The sequence below is a fragment of the Physella acuta genome, unplaced genomic scaffold, assembly GCF_028476545.2.
Source record: "Physella acuta isolate Inbredline_101_S28 unplaced genomic scaffold, ASM2847654v3 ptg000822l, whole genome shotgun sequence".
Lineage (NCBI taxonomy): Eukaryota > Metazoa > Mollusca > Gastropoda > Physidae > Physella > Physella acuta.
In genome coordinates, this window is record NW_026732340.1 from 67,810 (window position 1) to 84,798 (window position 16,989).

General features: G+C 34.1%; 2 protein-coding genes across 2 annotated transcripts; both read right to left on the minus strand.

Moving 5' to 3' along the window:
- Positions 1 to 950: 950 nt before the first annotated feature.
- Positions 951 to 3,759, minus strand: LOC131951686 (uncharacterized). Its single transcript, XM_059314044.1, has one exon. The coding sequence runs from the start codon at positions 3,095 to 3,097 to the stop codon at positions 1,172 to 1,174; it is 1,926 nt and encodes a 641-aa protein (XP_059170027.1). The 5' UTR covers positions 3,098 to 3,759; the 3' UTR covers positions 951 to 1,171.
- Positions 3,760 to 12,659: 8,900 nt separating this feature from the next.
- Positions 12,660 to 16,625, minus strand: LOC131951696 (kelch repeat and BTB domain-containing protein 3-like). The gene is made up of 2 exons (XM_059314055.1): positions 16,517 to 16,625; positions 12,660 to 14,326 (listed from the first exon to the last, which is right to left on the minus strand). Exon 2 carries the CDS (start codon positions 14,216 to 14,218, stop codon positions 13,466 to 13,468), a length of 753 nt encoding a protein of 250 aa, XP_059170038.1. The 5' UTR covers positions 14,219 to 14,326; positions 16,517 to 16,625; the 3' UTR covers positions 12,660 to 13,465.
- Positions 16,626 to 16,989: the final 364 nt, after the last annotated feature.

The following is a 16,989-nucleotide window of genomic DNA, read 5'->3' on the forward strand; positions in this document are numbered from 1 at the left end:
CACTGGTTATTTTAACACTGCAACCAAAAAAAAGAAACACTATTTACATTATATTGTAATTTTAGATAAAAAAGAATGATGATTAAAATTAGCAAGAGTAAAGCTTATTATTCGTTAGTATCAGTGGCGTAGCGAGGTCGGGTGTCACCTGGTGCGGCACTTAATGGTGTCACCCCCCGCTCAGAAGCGTAGCGACACTTTCCGGGGACAAACTTTCGATTTGCAACCCCCCCCCCAAACGTTCGATGTGCACCTCCCCCACCTCAAGCATTCTATTTGCACCCCCCCCCCCCTCAAATTTTTCTCTATATATTTTGCTATTTTTTTGCCTTGGTGTCATCCCGTAAATGGTGTCACCCGGTGCAGTCCGCACCCTCCGCCCCCCCCCCCCCCTCGCTACGCCTCTGGTTAGTATTACAATAGGGGTTAAATATAGTGTAGTAATTAAACATCATTTATTCTTTTCGAAAACCTATCCGTAATTAAATTAGGCATATTTTAAGATATTTTCGCCTCTGTGTGCTATTGACAAACGTACAAATATTTTTGTAGCCATATTATACTATTAAGTGCCTTTCCACTACTTTTTGTAATATACAATTATAATGGAGAGTTTGGGGAAGCCCACTCCAGCTTCAATCTGTATATGTAAGGTTTTAGAATATTTTTAAAAAAAAAAAAAAAAAAAGAAATTTGAAAAAACAAAGAGCAGACATTTAAAAACCTTTTCAATGTAGAATTGTGCTGAATACCTACTATAAAATAAATACATTAAATTATTTTATTAAATTAAGTCAAAGCTGAAATATCGCTTGAAACGCTTTAAAACTAGATGTGTACGTAATAAAATATAATTTGATGTAGTCCTACCTTTTTCACTAACATTAATTACCCTTTATAGTCCATTTAAAAACCATTTGTTTGTTTTCCTTCATTTTTTGTGTACAACATTTCAGTTCTATTTTGATATACAATTGTGTAAAATCTAAAACACAGTATTATTCAGTTTATCATGCTGTTCTTCTAATGAAAATATGCCATAATACTTAAATTGTATAAACCTAATACTTAATAGTTGTCATATTTGCACTATTTAAACAATATTACAGGATTATATTGCAAGACTTAGTATAAAACATTACAAAATATCATGCTAGACATCCCGGTATCATTAAAATTCTGAAAGACAAGATTTAGGCAGAACAACAGGAATCAGTTTTGAACACATAGAAGCTAATTCACTGTAACTGATTAATTGAAAAACATTGTCAATTTTATAAACGAAATTGTCATCAGGGCCATTTTCAAGATATTTGTAAAAAATGACCAATTTTTCACCGTAAACGACCGCTCCGCACAGATCGAGGTCTAAATTCCAAAGTTTCGCTACATAAGTGAATCTGATGTTTTCACCAGTCACTCTCAAAACCCACAAGTTGCCGTTTCTTTGCAGCACAAAGTGGTTGTCGTCGTTACGAAAACTGATGATGTTTTTAGCTGGTCCATTGAGGTTGTCCAGTTTTGTCCAGCTCTTGGCCTGAAGGTCTAACATATGGACAGCCGTTTCCTCGACGCCATTGCCTGTTTCAGTACAAAAGATCAGTAGGTATATTTGATAGCTCATAAAATGTTTTACAACAGAGCCTTCTGGTAGAGTTGAAAATGTACTTATACAGGGGGGATTACATTTGGAATTTAATCGATATATTGTCTCTTCCGAAACGCTTGTTGCATATACGTATTGTTCATTGCTTGCTAGTAATATATCAGTTCCTGGGACCTCGGCTACATGTGTCCATGTGTTATCCCTGTAAACAAACATGTCACTTTCAGTCATATTGGCATACCTTGAGCTTGTGGCGTAGAGCTCTTTGTCAAAAGCAGATATTTGGACATGCCAGCATAACGTTTTACATGACTTGATTGTGTATCTCTTCTCATCAACTAGATCGATCAACAAGAATTTCCCAGTACCGTTCATGCAGCTAATGCCATAGTTACCGTACTCTTGACATTGTCTGTATATACCAGCTTTTGGCCACTGTCCGTGACGGAAAGACATCTGTTTTAAGAGAGCTGAAACGATTATCTGACATGCTTTGTCGTTATTTTTAATGAGTCGATGTTCTAAAACATTCATTAGTAAACTTGGGCATATAATACACATTCTTACTTGACTCAGTAAGATGTTGAGTTCATCAACTCTATCAGAGCTAAGATTCTCCGATGAGGTGGGATCAAATCTAAAAGTGCTAAAATTTTCTGAAGTGATGGGTTCTAAATTGCCAAACCAGCTAACCGCGCGTTTTGACCTCTGAATCGAATCATAAGTTATTATTGTAACATTCCTATTTTTACTAATATTAGTTTCCATAACAGAGGTAGATTTGTCTTCTGAGCAGTTAAGCTTTATATATTTTGAGCTAGCATTACTCAAACTATTATCTTGTTCTAATGTTTGGAACTTGTTATTGTTTCCAGTGCAGTTGTTTGTTGAATCCTCAACTACAGGTTTGTATTGAACCCAGTTTAGAACCATCTCTAGTACGGGGTATTCAGTTCTGAAATTAAGAGCATGACAGCGAACAATATCACTCATTTCATCAAATGAAAATTCTAAATAGAGTTTGTCTCTACAAATATCTTCAATGTTCTGGGTCATGAACTTTTTAACTGACGACAGCAATGTTTTAGAATTAAAAAGGTTAGCAACGGAAAATAATTTTCTGAAATTTTCCAATTGTATGTTTTTAGCAGCGAATGATTCACATAACTCTACAAGAGATCCAATCTGCAGCATATCTACAGCGTGCCAGATTTCTATGAAGTTGTCAAGACTCAACACGTCTTCGCCGGTGTACAAAGCTTTCAGGATTAACTGAAAGGTGGAGACTGATACATCTTGTAGAACTACATGTCCCTCGTTGGCTTCTTTCATTCCAGATCTCAGCAGTCCAAGAAAAAATGGCGAACTCGCTCCTAGAATGACGCGATGACACCTTATGGACACCTCATCTATTTCAACTGTGAAGTCACAAAGTTCTTGATCCGCCCATATTTTATTCAGATTTTGACACATTTTCTCGGAGAGTGACATTCTGATAACTTCGACTTCAGCTGTTCTTGTAACGTATATTTGAAACTATCTTTGTCGAACGAAAAAAAATTAGTTGGATGTTTCGTAAAATTTATACATTTGGATAGTCGAAAACGATTGCAAGTTTGAAATGACACAACCCTTTTTATCTTTTTAATTTTATTATTTCAAATATATAATAATGTACTTGGTTATATACTGTATAACAGGAGATTTTAAAATATATTTTCTACCTAGAAAACTTGATGATTGGATTATTCAGGATTACACAAGATGTTAATATAGTCCATTTGGCTTCAAACACTACATGCAAATACCAAGTTTCCACATTGAACTTGGTGGTCTGTTTATCATGTAAAGTATAGTTTACATGTTTCTGTTTCTATCGGCTTATAAGGCGATAGTGTAGTAGAATTACACCAGGCTGCCTGTACTTTATCTAACGTAATTCAGGTAGGCATCGATTGTGGGTAGTGAATTAATATGAACTCGACACCACCGCTCTACCAGCAAACTATTAATAGCAACACTAATATTAAACAAAGTTTTGAGACTTAATATATCCAGCGCTACATCATTTAAACGTTGTACGAATCTCAACTTTTAACCCTAATTTTTACAAGGACTTCGATGTTATTTGTTTGCTGTTGTTAGGTCGGATTTAAGCAGAATGTCAAATACGTTTTTTTAAGAGTTCTTGTGGTGCGGTATAAAAGATTAAAATAAAGCGCATGTTTCATGTTTTTACGTGCGCAATGTTTGAAACTGAATGTAGAGTCAAGGAAATCTGTCGCTTTCAGTTTAACTAGACCTATAACTACGTCTAGATACACATAAAATATTTCGAAGCCAGCTAAGGTTAAAGTAATAATAAATAAATCTTTTTAAACATGAGCATATTTTAAGATATTTATATAGATAAGTAAATCATGAAGCAACGTTTAGACCAAACTGTTCTGCAAGTTACTTTTACATTGTTGTTTAAAATTAATATCTTTAAGGTAATTAAAACCGCAGCCGTTGTAAAGAAATTGACGAAACTTTTCCTTTCGCATGAGCTTCAAAATATGTTGTTTTTTTGCCTTGAAATGTGTCCACCTATTTTAAAAGCTAAGCGTTTTCTTTTTTTACTTGCTAACGGGTTGTAGATAAATTATTGCAATGCTGTAAATAATCGGGTTGACAAATCACGACGATTCTCTCCGTTTTAAGTTGGGACATAATTGTCTGTTTCTCTCTCTCTCTCTCTCTCTCTCTCTCTCTCTTCCCTCTCTCTGTCTTTGATTTAATGAGTGAATCTAAACACAATAACACGAGCACCATCTTAGTTACATTTTTAAAATGTTCCTAAAAAGCCTTTAAAAAGCGGGAGTGATCTCTCATAAACTTTCTCGAAAACGCGACAAAACAACTCGTAATTATATTTGGTCCTAGGACCTTTGACCACAGGTGCTTTGACCATAGGGGGTTTGACCATAGGTGGTTTGACCACAGCGGAGCTTTGACCATAGGGGCTTTGACCATAGGGGGTTTGACCACAGCGGTGCTTTGACCATAGGGGGTTTGACCATAGGTGGTTTGACCACAGCGGAGCTTTGACCATAGGGGCTTTGACCATAGGGGGTTTGACCACAGCGGTGCTTTGACCATAGGGGCTTTGACCATAGGGGGTTTGACCATAGCGGTGCTTTGACCATAGGGGGTTTGTTCATAGGGGGTTTGACCATAGGGGGTTTGACCACATGTGTTTTCTCAGCAGAGGGTCTTTGATCCAAGCGCAGGCATGATTTAAATAACTCACTTAAATAAACCAGGAGTGATCTCCCCTAAACTTTCTCGATATTTTTATATAAAATAACAGGGGATGGAAACTCACACACACACACAGACACACAGACACACAGACATACGGACAAGATTGCAAAATTATGTTTCTCCGTATCAGTGAGATGTAAAACGTCGAGATTTTTAAAAATCTCGTTTTTTTTTTTGCACGATTACAAGACTTTCTCTATACTTCGTATATACGAGAAAGTAAAAAATTAAGGTCAAGAGTCTAAGAATATAGGATTGATAACGCATGGATAGAATCCTTCTTCTATATTTCGTCGGACTTTCTTCTATTCCCGCGGCAACTTGCGGGGATGGGTACGCTAGTAGTAAATAAATTTATGAAATTCTGAAATTGTTTTTTGTTAGGAGACCAGAAGTGTACCTATTAATTCAATACATAAATAATTACAATGGTAGTTTTTCTTAATGTAATCCTTAAAAACAATGAATATCGTTTCAAGAAGCATAAACACTGATATTTGTCAGTAAAACTGATCATGGTTTAACACGGCGTCGACAATTATATGGCTGAAAGATTTGTTTTCTTAAACCAAGTACATTTTACGGACACGAGGTAAAACAGCAGGACTTACAAGACATGTCCTTACAGTCGGCAACAGTTATGTAAGTTTATTTTTTCTAGACGATGTATCATTGGTTACAAAGAATTTTCTAACATCAGAATTTTAATTGAGTTTTATCATAGATTCGAGAAGCATCAACTTAGATTTATCTGTAACTTTCATCATTCTAACCCGTGATTTTAGTGTCATTCGTGACCCATCCGATCACGGCTTGCTACAAGGTCCTGGCTTTTTATTAAATCCTAAAGTTCCTAGCAAGGAAGTTGTATAAATATGTGTGAAAGACTTATATGTTTTGAGTTTTCTAACATAAACAAATGAAGAGTATTAACTATTCTTTCTCAACCAAAAACGTTCCCATAAGTGTAAATGTGTTCCCATGTGTCTAATGTAATTGCTCCAATAGCGGAATAACCCACATAAAAACCGATCAAAAAGATTATCTGCAGTAAATGTAGTTGGAACTATTTCCTCATTGAACAGAGTGTTTAGAATCATTCGGAAAAGTTTGCTGCAAATATGTAGAACAACACAGACCTTTGTGTCTGCTCTCATCACAAAATGAAAAACTGTCGTAAAGACAACGTTGTTTTTTTTATCTGCAATCTTGGCTTTAAAAGCAAAAACATGCCGTCAGTCCACACTTTCCCACTGCATTTTATGATGTCCTTTACATTTCCGACTTGGTCATGATAGTAGCAATTCTATAACTATATTTAAATAAGTAATTCATTGTTGAATAATAAACAATTTTAAAATATTGAATAAGTACAAAGATTCAACCAGATTTGTGTGGGCAACTGATAATTGTTGATCTAACTAGTTTCTGCCTACAGTTCTCAGTCTAATAGAATGAAATTTTTAAACATACAATACAACAGTCTGATATGATCAAACTTTACAGTTAACGTAACTTGCAAATCATGTATCATATTTGCTACTCTCGATCGATAAGTAAAATTATCTTTATAAATTGTTTACAACAATAGACTTTCTATTTCTACTTTTAAGAGAATAGAACTTATCAAAACCGCAAAAGTGTACGTGGACACAATGGAAGTCCAAAAACCACTCTAACTTCATGAACACTATCGTAATTTTTAGCATTTGTATTTAGTTTAGGTTTTCACCGTCGCTTAGGTTATACTTAAGGCCCTGACTTCATTGACAATACAAACAATTTTATTCAAAATGATTTTATTTGAATTTCGAATGCAAAATTGCAAAATGTATATAAATACTAAATCATTTATTTAAATCAGCTTAAAAATTATTGATACTTCATTATTAAATAAAACCTTAGTGTAAACAGAAAAAAAAACAAGAGTAAAACCGTTAAATTTGTCTACTACAACTTTTATAAAATTTTCTTTTAAAAATAATTGAAGTTGCTTTCTCATTTTTTTGTCTTTGCTATGAGCGAGTGACATTTTGACAACTTATACCCGTCTATAAACTTGACGATGATTTGGCTTAGGGCGGGTTTTAGAGTGAGTTATAGGTTTAGAGCTAGTTTAAAGTTTAGAGCTAGTTATAAGTTTAGAGTTAGTTATAGGTTTAGAGTTAGTTATAAGTTTAGAGTTGGGATTACATGTGGGGTTGGAGTTAGGGTTGGGGCCAGAGTTGTTTAAAGTGGGGATGGAGTAATTACTCAGGAGTTAATAACAGGGGGTAATGGTATCTGGGGGTGGTGTTACTCAGGCAAATGATGGCTGGGGGGGGTGGGTATAATGTCCATTTAACGTACTGGTTTTCTAATTAATCCATGCCGTAAATTAAAGTTGTGTAAAATCATAAGCTCTTATTAGATAAGAACTGCCCAACTTGGTAAAAGTTAAATAAAGTATAATTTATTTATGTGGAGCGTGCAAGACATCCCATTATTATCAATATTCTGAAAGACAATATTTAGGTAGAACAAAAGGAATCAAGTTGGAACATGAAGAAGCTAATTTATAGTAACTAACTGAACGAAAAGTATTGTCAACTTTAGAAACAAATGTGTCTTTTTGGCCATTTTCTAGATATTCGTAAAAGATGACCAATTCTTCACCGTAAACGACAGCTCCGTACAGATCGTGGTCTAAATTCCACAGTTTGGCTACGTGAGTGAATCTGAATTTTTCTTCCGTCACTTTCAAAACCCACAAGTTGCCGTTCGTTTGTAGCACAAAGTGGTTGTCGTCGTTACGAAAACTGATGATGTTTTTAGCTGGTCCATTGAGGTTGTCCAGTTTTGTCCAGCTTTCGTCCTGAAGGTCCAACATATGGACGGCTGTTTCCTCGACGCCATTGACTGTTTCAGTACAGAACATGAGAAGATAAATTTGGTAGCTCATTACATGTGTTACAAAATAACGACCTTGTAGAAGAGTAAAATTGTAATCCGTTTGGGTGATACGTTTTGGGTTTAATCGAATAAGACCTACTATATTTGCAAATACTTTTATAATGTAAATGAATTGGTCATTGCTTGCCAGTAATACAGTTTCTCCTGTGACCTCGGTTACAAATGTCCAAGAGTTATCACGGTAAACAAATATGTCACTTTTATAACTATATGCACATTGTCTACTAGCTGCAAAGAGCTCTTTGTCAAAAGCAATCAACTGAATGTCTTTACATATCTGCGGACACGATTTTATTGTGTACCTCTTTTCTTGAAGCGGATCGATCAACAAGAATTTCCCTGTATTGTTCATACAACTGACACAAAAGTTGCCATACTCGTGAAACTGTCTGTAGATACCTGCTGTCGGCCATTGTCCATGTCGAAAAGACGTCTGTTTTAAAACAGATGAGACGATAATTTCCCGTGCTTTGTCGTTACGCTTAATGAGACGATGTTCTAAAACATTCATTAGCAAACATGGGCGGATTATATAGGTTCTTACTTGACTCAGTAACACATCGAGTTTATCAATTCTTTCCGTTCTATCATTTTCCGAAATGTTTGATTTTGAGTCTGAGTGAAATGAATTCTTATTAACTTGGGTTGACGACTTGATCTTTTTCTTGCTTCCAGGGGCGTTGCATGTCTCTTCAGAATTGTTAAAATCAGGTTTGTATTCAGCCCATTTTAGGACCATCTCTAGAACAGGATATTCACTGTCAAAATTAAGTTCGTTACTGCTAAGTAAACAAAACATTTCATCGCATGCTAACTCTAAGTATAGTTTGGTTTAATAAATAGTAGTAAAATTTTGGAGCATGAAACGTTTGACTGACGACTGCACTGATATAGAGTCGAACAACTTAGCACTAAAGAAGATTTCTCTGAAGTTTTCAATATTTATGTTTTTAGCAGCGAATGATTCACATAACTCTACAAGAAAGCCAATTTGAAGCATGTGTACAGCGTGCCAGATTTCTATGAAGTTGTCAAGACTCAACATGTCTTCACCGGTGTACAAAGTTTTCAGGATTAACTGAAAGGTGGAGACTGATACATTTTGTAGAACTACATGTCCCTCGTTGGCTTCTTTCATTCCTGACTGCAGCAGCCCGAGAAAAAATGGCGAGCACGCTCCAAGAATAATGCTATGACCTTTGATAGACACGTCATCTATTTGTATTGTAAAGTTACAAAGTTTTTCCTCAATCCATAGTTTTTCAAGACTTTTGCATACTTTATTAGAAAGTGACATTCTTAATGTTGGGTTTTCATCTTTGTAACAAACAGTATTAAGGTTCTATAGCATATATTCTAATCTGAAAATTAAAAAAAAGATGTTAATTTAGCATTACAAGGTATTTTTTAATCTATAAAATATATGTTTAAAAAAATAAAACATGTAAAATTCAAAATGTAAATACTTCAAATATTCAATACGGATTACGAAATGTATTGATAAATATAAATGATCCATAGTGAATTATTACTGGTTATGTTTTATAGCTATGAGATCCTAACTCCTTAATGGGCATTTACGAAAGTTGTTGCTCGGACATCACACAGTACTTTTTAAAATGTTGCAACATCCAACATATTTTTTGAGCATGCTGTAATATTTCGTTGATCAATGGGGATTACTTAAAATCTAAATCACATTCTTAAAATACATATGCACCTGGGTTTATTTTGTTATTTATTAGCCATAACGAAATATTTTGTCTTCTAGTCGACCCAGGTAATATTTAGTGAAGTAAGAATCGGAATTGTAGCTAGGGTTATATATAAGACTATGATTACATAGTTCTCAGTTACGTCTGATGCTAGTAGGAAATTAAAAGATAGAATAGTACACATGTCATCAAACACTCACACCGACAATTCAGTACAAGTTCAATACCTAACCAAAGCGCAAACGTATGAATGTTAAAGTTCACAATATCATTAAATCTAAAGTTTAAATATTTAGTGAAGTAAGAATCGGAATTGTAGCTAGGGTTATATATAAGACTATGATTACATAGTTCTCAGTTACGTCTGATGCTAGTAGGAAATTAAAAGATAGAATAGTACACATGTCATCAAACACTCACACCGACAATTCAGTACAAGTTCAATACCTAACCAAAGCGCAAACGTATGAATGTTAAAGTTCACAATATCATTAAATCTAAAGTTTAAACAATTGGGGATAGTCGTGTTTGACGAGAAAAGTTCATCCTTATTGTTGTTTTTTGTTCCATTTTTGCCATCAAAAAAACTAAAAAAAAAAAAACTAAGCTTAAAAATAATTCAGATATTTAAAATTTTTAGAATCAGTGTTATAAAAGTAAGTTTCAATGTTTTGAAGTTAAGGCTATATTTCCATTTAATTTCATCAACCCTCGATTATACCCTGAAGTTTAACTTTCATAGCATTGATTAGCTCTACAGGAACTCTGTGATTGATCTTCTAAATATATGACTGTAGTAATTTGTTCTCAATACTTTACAGATAAAATTTGTATACAAAATAACATCTGTTCTTTAACAACATGACCTTTTGCAGCAATGTTTGTTGATATTTTAGCGACAAAATGAAAACAACCAAATTGTTTTTGGCTGCTTAAAAATTGTGTTTACTTACCCAAAAATAATAAAAACATCAAATGTATCAAATCTTGAGTAAACTCAACAAAAACCTCACAAATAGTTATTTTATATATATATATATATATATATATATATATATATATATATATATATATATATATATATATATATATATATAAATATATATATATATATATATATATATATATATATATATATATATATATATATATATATATATATATATATATATATATATTTATATATATTCTAATAGCACCGCATGCGATTTTAAAAATATTTAATGCACGTTTCAAGTCTATTTACGACTGCCTCCATGACTTAACTCTTATATTTTCGTAGATCTCATAATCTGTTGATCTACTAGATGTACATACGACAACGTTAATTTAAATACCTCCAGGTCAAACACAAATGATCCTGGCACTAATGTTTAACCGTATTTATTATAAACTCATATTCATTTAATTATCCTTTTTAAATGTTGATAGGTACACCGATCAGAAGATTTTCAATATTGTCAGATAAGTTCGGAAGTAAACAAACTAAATACCATGATGCGTCTTTTTTTAGAAGTGCTTGGTTGGTGCGACCTAATTAATGCATGCTAATCTAATTATAATCGTGCGCAAAATGTGTTATCCTAAAGAAATATTAATGGTAAAATAAATAAAATTTCTGAAAATAACTTTTTAACGTTTTCTTTAAAAGACTTTTTAAGTAATCATAGAGACGATGTAATGCTTAAAATTTTGTCGATTTCGTTTAGTAGATTATGGAATGATTTTCGCACTGTTAATATTTCGATTTTTTAAATCAATATTATTTTTTGCTATAAACAGATTATTGTTTTCATTAAAACTTAACCGAAGTTAATTAAGTAAAATAATGGGTTTTCTTGCCGTTTCTCTAATTGCTTGTCGTAGAGACTGTGCCATTCACTGTACTGTCTATCGTGTCAATTGGCTTTTATTTTTTATATTGTCAACGTTAAATTCACATATTTTTTTACGATAATTGATTTGTGTTGGTACATTTTGTAGTCTTTTATTTCGGCCTAGTCAATATTTCTGGGTCCGCTGCATTGGCAATGAATAATGTAATTTTTGTTTTTTTCCCTGTCTATTCAAGTGCTCCGTGAGCGCAACAAGAGAATTAAAATGACTCTTCACTATTTGATTTAAAATTCGTCTTGGTCAAAAAAGTCAATATTATTTGGTGACGAACAGACCTCTTTTCTACATAAATATTACTGTAGTAACCTATATAGAATCTAGCTACAGCTAAGTGTTTGACTAAAAACCATCTAAACCCTCGAGAGTTAGCCTGGTCCGTAGGGCCGATGAAGTAGATTTTATCCAGTTTTGTGACCTTGGTGTATGGGGTGTATATTGTGATAAGCACTATGTCCGGCTGTTTTTGATTTCCCTAACGAAAGCCAGTGCAGAACTTGGCGGACGGCTGGTTGTAAGTTAAATTTTAAAAAACTAAAAAAGTGCATTAAAAACGTTTTAGTAACAAGCTTTTATGTAATAATGCACTAAACAGGAGAAAATAAATGATTTTCTTTAATATATAATAAAACATTATCATTTAAATAACTATAAAGAAAAGTGTGGGTCACTTTATTATCTATTGCATACCTTTACTATTATTTAGGAAGAGACCCACGCTTTTCTTTTTAGTTATTTAAATAGTAGTGTACAATTTATTTTCTACTTTTTAGTGCATTATTACATAAAAGCTTGTTATTAAAATGTTTTTTATGATTTTTTTTTCAGTACTTTAATTTTTTTTTTAAATAAAATGTAGTTGCATGACTAAAATCTAATGAACATGATAATGCGCGTATAACAGTGCGAAATAGTTGGATATGCTTAATAATTTGGACAAAATTTTAATTATTTCATAAAAAAATTAATTAGGCATTTAGTTAAGTTAAATTTAATGAAAGATTGCATTGTCTACATGTCTTGACCCACGTGCCAATTTTGAAACGAATCTGTTAGTAACAAGTGCCCAAAATTTCGTTCGACCGTTTCTATCTATGACGACATATAGACAGACTGTATGAGAAAACAAGTAAATACTATCTTGTAAAAAGAACAGAATGTAGAATTGTGAGGAACATCTTCTTTAATTTTAATGCCGCAAACGATTTTATTCAAGTCGAAGCTAGAATATCGCATTAAAAATTGATGTAGTTAGTAAAAGTATAATGTGATGTAGCTTTACCAAAAATGTCAATTACTCTTCAAAACCATTTTTTCATTTCTATCAAATTTCGTAATCAGTATTTCTGTTTTATTTTGATATTAATAGTTACCACGTGTACGTTAAACATGTGCAGTGTATGTATCTATTTTATTGAAACGGTGTATACAATTGTTTAAAATGTAAAACATGGTAATATTACATTTATCGTGATGGTTTTCTAATGAACATAAGATAAAAATTGTATCATTTCTTAATACTTAAGGGTTATCATCTTTTGCACTAGTTTAACAATATTACTGGATTATGTTGCATGTATAAAACGTTACAAAATATCATGCTAGACATCCCGGTATTATAAACATTCTGAAAGACAAAATTTAGGCAGAACAACAGGAATCAGTTTTGAATACGGAGAAGATAACTCATAATAACTAAATGAATCAAAAGCATTGCCAACTCTACAGACAATTCTCTTTTCTGGACCCTGTTCTAGACATTTGTGAAAGATGACCAGTTTTTCACCATACAAGAGAGCTCCATACAAATCGTGGTGTAAACTCCAAAGTTCAGCTACAAGACCAAATCTGATTTGTTTACCCGTTGATCTCAAAACCCACAAGCTGCCGTTTGTTTGTAGCACAAAGTGGTTGTCGTCGTTACGAAAACTGATGATGTTTTTAGCTGGCCCCTCGAGGTTGTCCAGTCTTGTCCAGCTTTTGGCATGAAGGTCTAACATATGGACGTCTGTGTCAGCAGTTTGGTAGTTTTGTCTTCTAAACTGTTAAGCTGTGTATATTTCAAGCTGGCATAGCTTAAAATACTAACTGGTTCTAATGTTTTTAATTTTTTATTGTTTTCATTGCAGTTGTTTACCGCTTTAGAAACTCTAACACCAATTTTGTATTCAGCCCAGTTTAGAATCAACTCTAGTACAGGATGTTCGCTGTTGAAATGAAGGGCATGACTGCTAACTATAAAACACATTTCATCAAAAGATAATTCTAAGAAACGTTTAGATGTATAAATAGATTCAAAGTTCTGAATCATGAATGTTTTCACCGATGACAGCACTAATTTAGAATTAAAGAGATTGGCAGTGGAGAAGATTTCACTGAAATTTTCCAGTTTTATGTTTTTAGTGGCGAATGTTTCACATAAGTCTACAAGAAATTCAAACTGCAGCATATCTACAGCGTGCCAGATTTCGATGAAGTTGTCCAGACTCAACACGTCTTCACCGGTGTACAAAGTTTTCAAGATTAACTGAATGTTGGAGGCTGATACATTTTGTAGAACTACACGTCCCTCGTTGGCTTCTTTCATTCCAGATCTCAGCAGTCCAAGAAAAAATGGCGAACAAGCCGCGAGGATAATACTATGACATTTGATGGACACTTCACCGATTTGAACTGTAAAATCACAATTTTCTTTATCTCCCCATAATTTATTTAGACAGTTACTCACTTTCTGAGAGATGGACATTCTAAAAGCTAAGGCTTGGTTGTTCTTGTTACTAATACTTTTAAAATAATATCCTCGTTCTATTGAAAAAGAATAGCCAGGTTGATTTTTTTTTGTATACTTTTGAACCTGAAAATTAAAAAAAAATATATAAAAATATACAAGTGTAAAATTTAGCGTAATTTTGAAATTTAAATTATTTTAGTTAATAAATTGATACCTATTTGGGTGAATTTAAAAATATTTCAGATGCGTTGGAAATATAATATGTAATATGTTATGACCTATAGGAAGTATAATAATATAATATAACATGCAAATTAAAAAAAGCAAAATATAAAATATTTTGAGAACAGGGCATTACTATCCTCGCCGTCAATTACCCCCCCCCCCGGACGTTTCCCCCATCATTACCCCCGGAGTAATTACCCCCCCCCCCCCAATCCAGTAGGACATTACCCCCAGACATAGCTTAAGTTTGAGCTAGGGTTTGAGTTTGGGCTATGTTTAAGTCTAGGTTTAGGGTTAGGGTTAGGGTTAGTTTTAGTGTTAGGATCATGGTTAGGCTTAAATCATCGTCTGGAGTTGGGTTTGGTTTTCGGTTTAATTTAGGGTGAGGTTAGGATTAAGGTAATTTATAAGTATAGAGTTGGATCGGGGAGGGGGGGGGTTAATTTCCCAGGGGGTAATTGACAGGGGTGGGGGGGGGGGGGTAATTGCTCCGGGGGGTGTAAATACAGGGGGGATTTTCAGGGGGAAATATCCGGGGGGAGTAATGTCCTTTAGCCAATATATTTTATACGACATATTAAATATATATTGACTGACGCAGTATTTACCATATTGTTGTATTAGAGGTTTATAGACTGTTTTACAACTTTTATGACCTCACTTGTACATTAATGGTAAATACTTTACATTGCTGATGTAGTTCTTTTTTGAAGTTTTAAATATTGCGTGATCCAATAAAACTGTGATTTTGAAATGTAGTTTGTTAGATATCTTTTTTATATTTCATTTTGTTAAAATGCATGTTATGCACCTGGATATACCATGCATAACGAGATTTTTAAAATGATTGACTACAAAGATATTGTAAGGAGTCTTGGTTCAGCATGGGTCACAGATTTGGTCATGATTTGGATCAGCTTTTGTGTCCAGTTTATTCGTTAGCTGTAGCTTTAGTGCAGTGGAGTAGCGAGGTCGGGTGTTACCCGGTGCGGCACTTAATGGTGTCACACCCCCCCCCCCAGAGGCATAGAGACCCTTCCCATGGACAAACTTTCAAATTTTCGATTCGCACCCCCCCCCCCCCTCAAACTTTCGATTTGCACCCCCCCCCCTCAAGTATTCGATTTGCACCCCCCCCCCCTCGAGTTTTTCTCTATATATTTTGCTATTTTTTGCCTTGGTGTCACCCCCCTAAATGGTGTCACCCGGTGCGGTCCGCACCCCCCGCCCCCCCCCCCCTCGCTACGCCCCTGCTTTAGTGAAACGTTAAATGGCGATTACATGTCGTTGGTTCAACACCACTCATAATAATATAAAGTTTCCCTCTAACTTGCTATTCTACGGAGGCTGATGAAGTAGAGTTCAATTGTTTCTGAGAGTCAGAATAATGCCAGGCTGCATTTACGTTGGTTGGACGCAAGGACTGTAGTGAATGAGTGAAGGGGGTGAATGTTGTTGTACCTGTTACCCTATTCCGTTCGTCCTTGTTCAGTTCTCGTGCTGTGAGTTGGTATAATCAGTTTGTTTCCAGTTTACGAAAGGGTATATAAGGTGTATGAAAAATTGTGTAAGTGCCTCAGATCTCCAAGGTTACTGTAGGTTAGATCGATACTAGTATTTAGCCACTGTATCTTTTTACTAGCTTATGTATTTTGTGTTTTGAATAGACTGTTAGGTGTAGTTAGAGTAGATATTATTAAATTATTTTTTTTTCCACGAGACTTTGTTTCATTAAGTCTTGTTTTGTAACCAGTTTGTGGTTGTGTGTCTTATGTGTTGCGCTACCTTTTAGTTTTAACGAGCCTTTGTTTCATTCAGTCTAGTTTTGTAACCCGTTTGTGGTTGTGTGTCTTATATGTTGCGCTACGCATCGGATCACCAGTAAGTCGTGTCCGTGTGTTCACAACAAGGACGTTCTAGAAAACTCGAAACTTCTGTGTCGGCAGTCGTACACTCTACTACCAACCAACTCTGGTCGTATATTAATAGAAACCATAACGTAGGTTTACGTTTAATTCGTTGTATTTGTAATAATTAAGTGTAAATGAATATAAATGCTGCACTCATAATTATACAAGTAAACTATACCTTCTTTAATATGAAGACGATGCTTCGATGTTTTTTTTTTAGATGTTATTCGATCTAGATCTAGATCTAGACTAGGTCCGAAGTAAACAGCATAAAATTTAGGGTAGGTTTTTTTTAAAAAGCACTTTAGTGGTGCGGTGTGAATAATTAGAAATAAAATCAATGTTGAAAAAAATTCAGTGCGCAAATGTTTAATGCTAAAGGAAAATTAAATCTAGACTAGACTATTCGTTATCCTTGGATACTTGTGGGTTTCGGGGGTCATCTATAAATATCTTTTTAAAACACAGATTTCGACTAAGCATGGGTCTGACCAAATAATTATTTAATATTCGGAGGTCACAGAAACAGGTGAACTCTACTTTACCTGTCCCATGTCCCGCCAACTCACGAAAGGCAACTTTATCTTTCACATATAAAAAAAAATTCACACCTCAGCCCACATGTTTATGTCTTTTGATGGGTTTGGCTTC

Excerpts from the sequence above, each read along its gene's own strand:
- LOC131951686 (XM_059314044.1), bottom strand. The coding sequence starts at position 3,097 with ATGTCACTCTCCGAGAAAATGTGTCAAAATCTGAATAAAATATGGGCG.
- LOC131951696 (XM_059314055.1), bottom strand. The coding sequence starts at position 14,218 with ATGTCCATCTCTCAGAAAGTGAGTAACTGTCTAAATAAATTATGGGGA.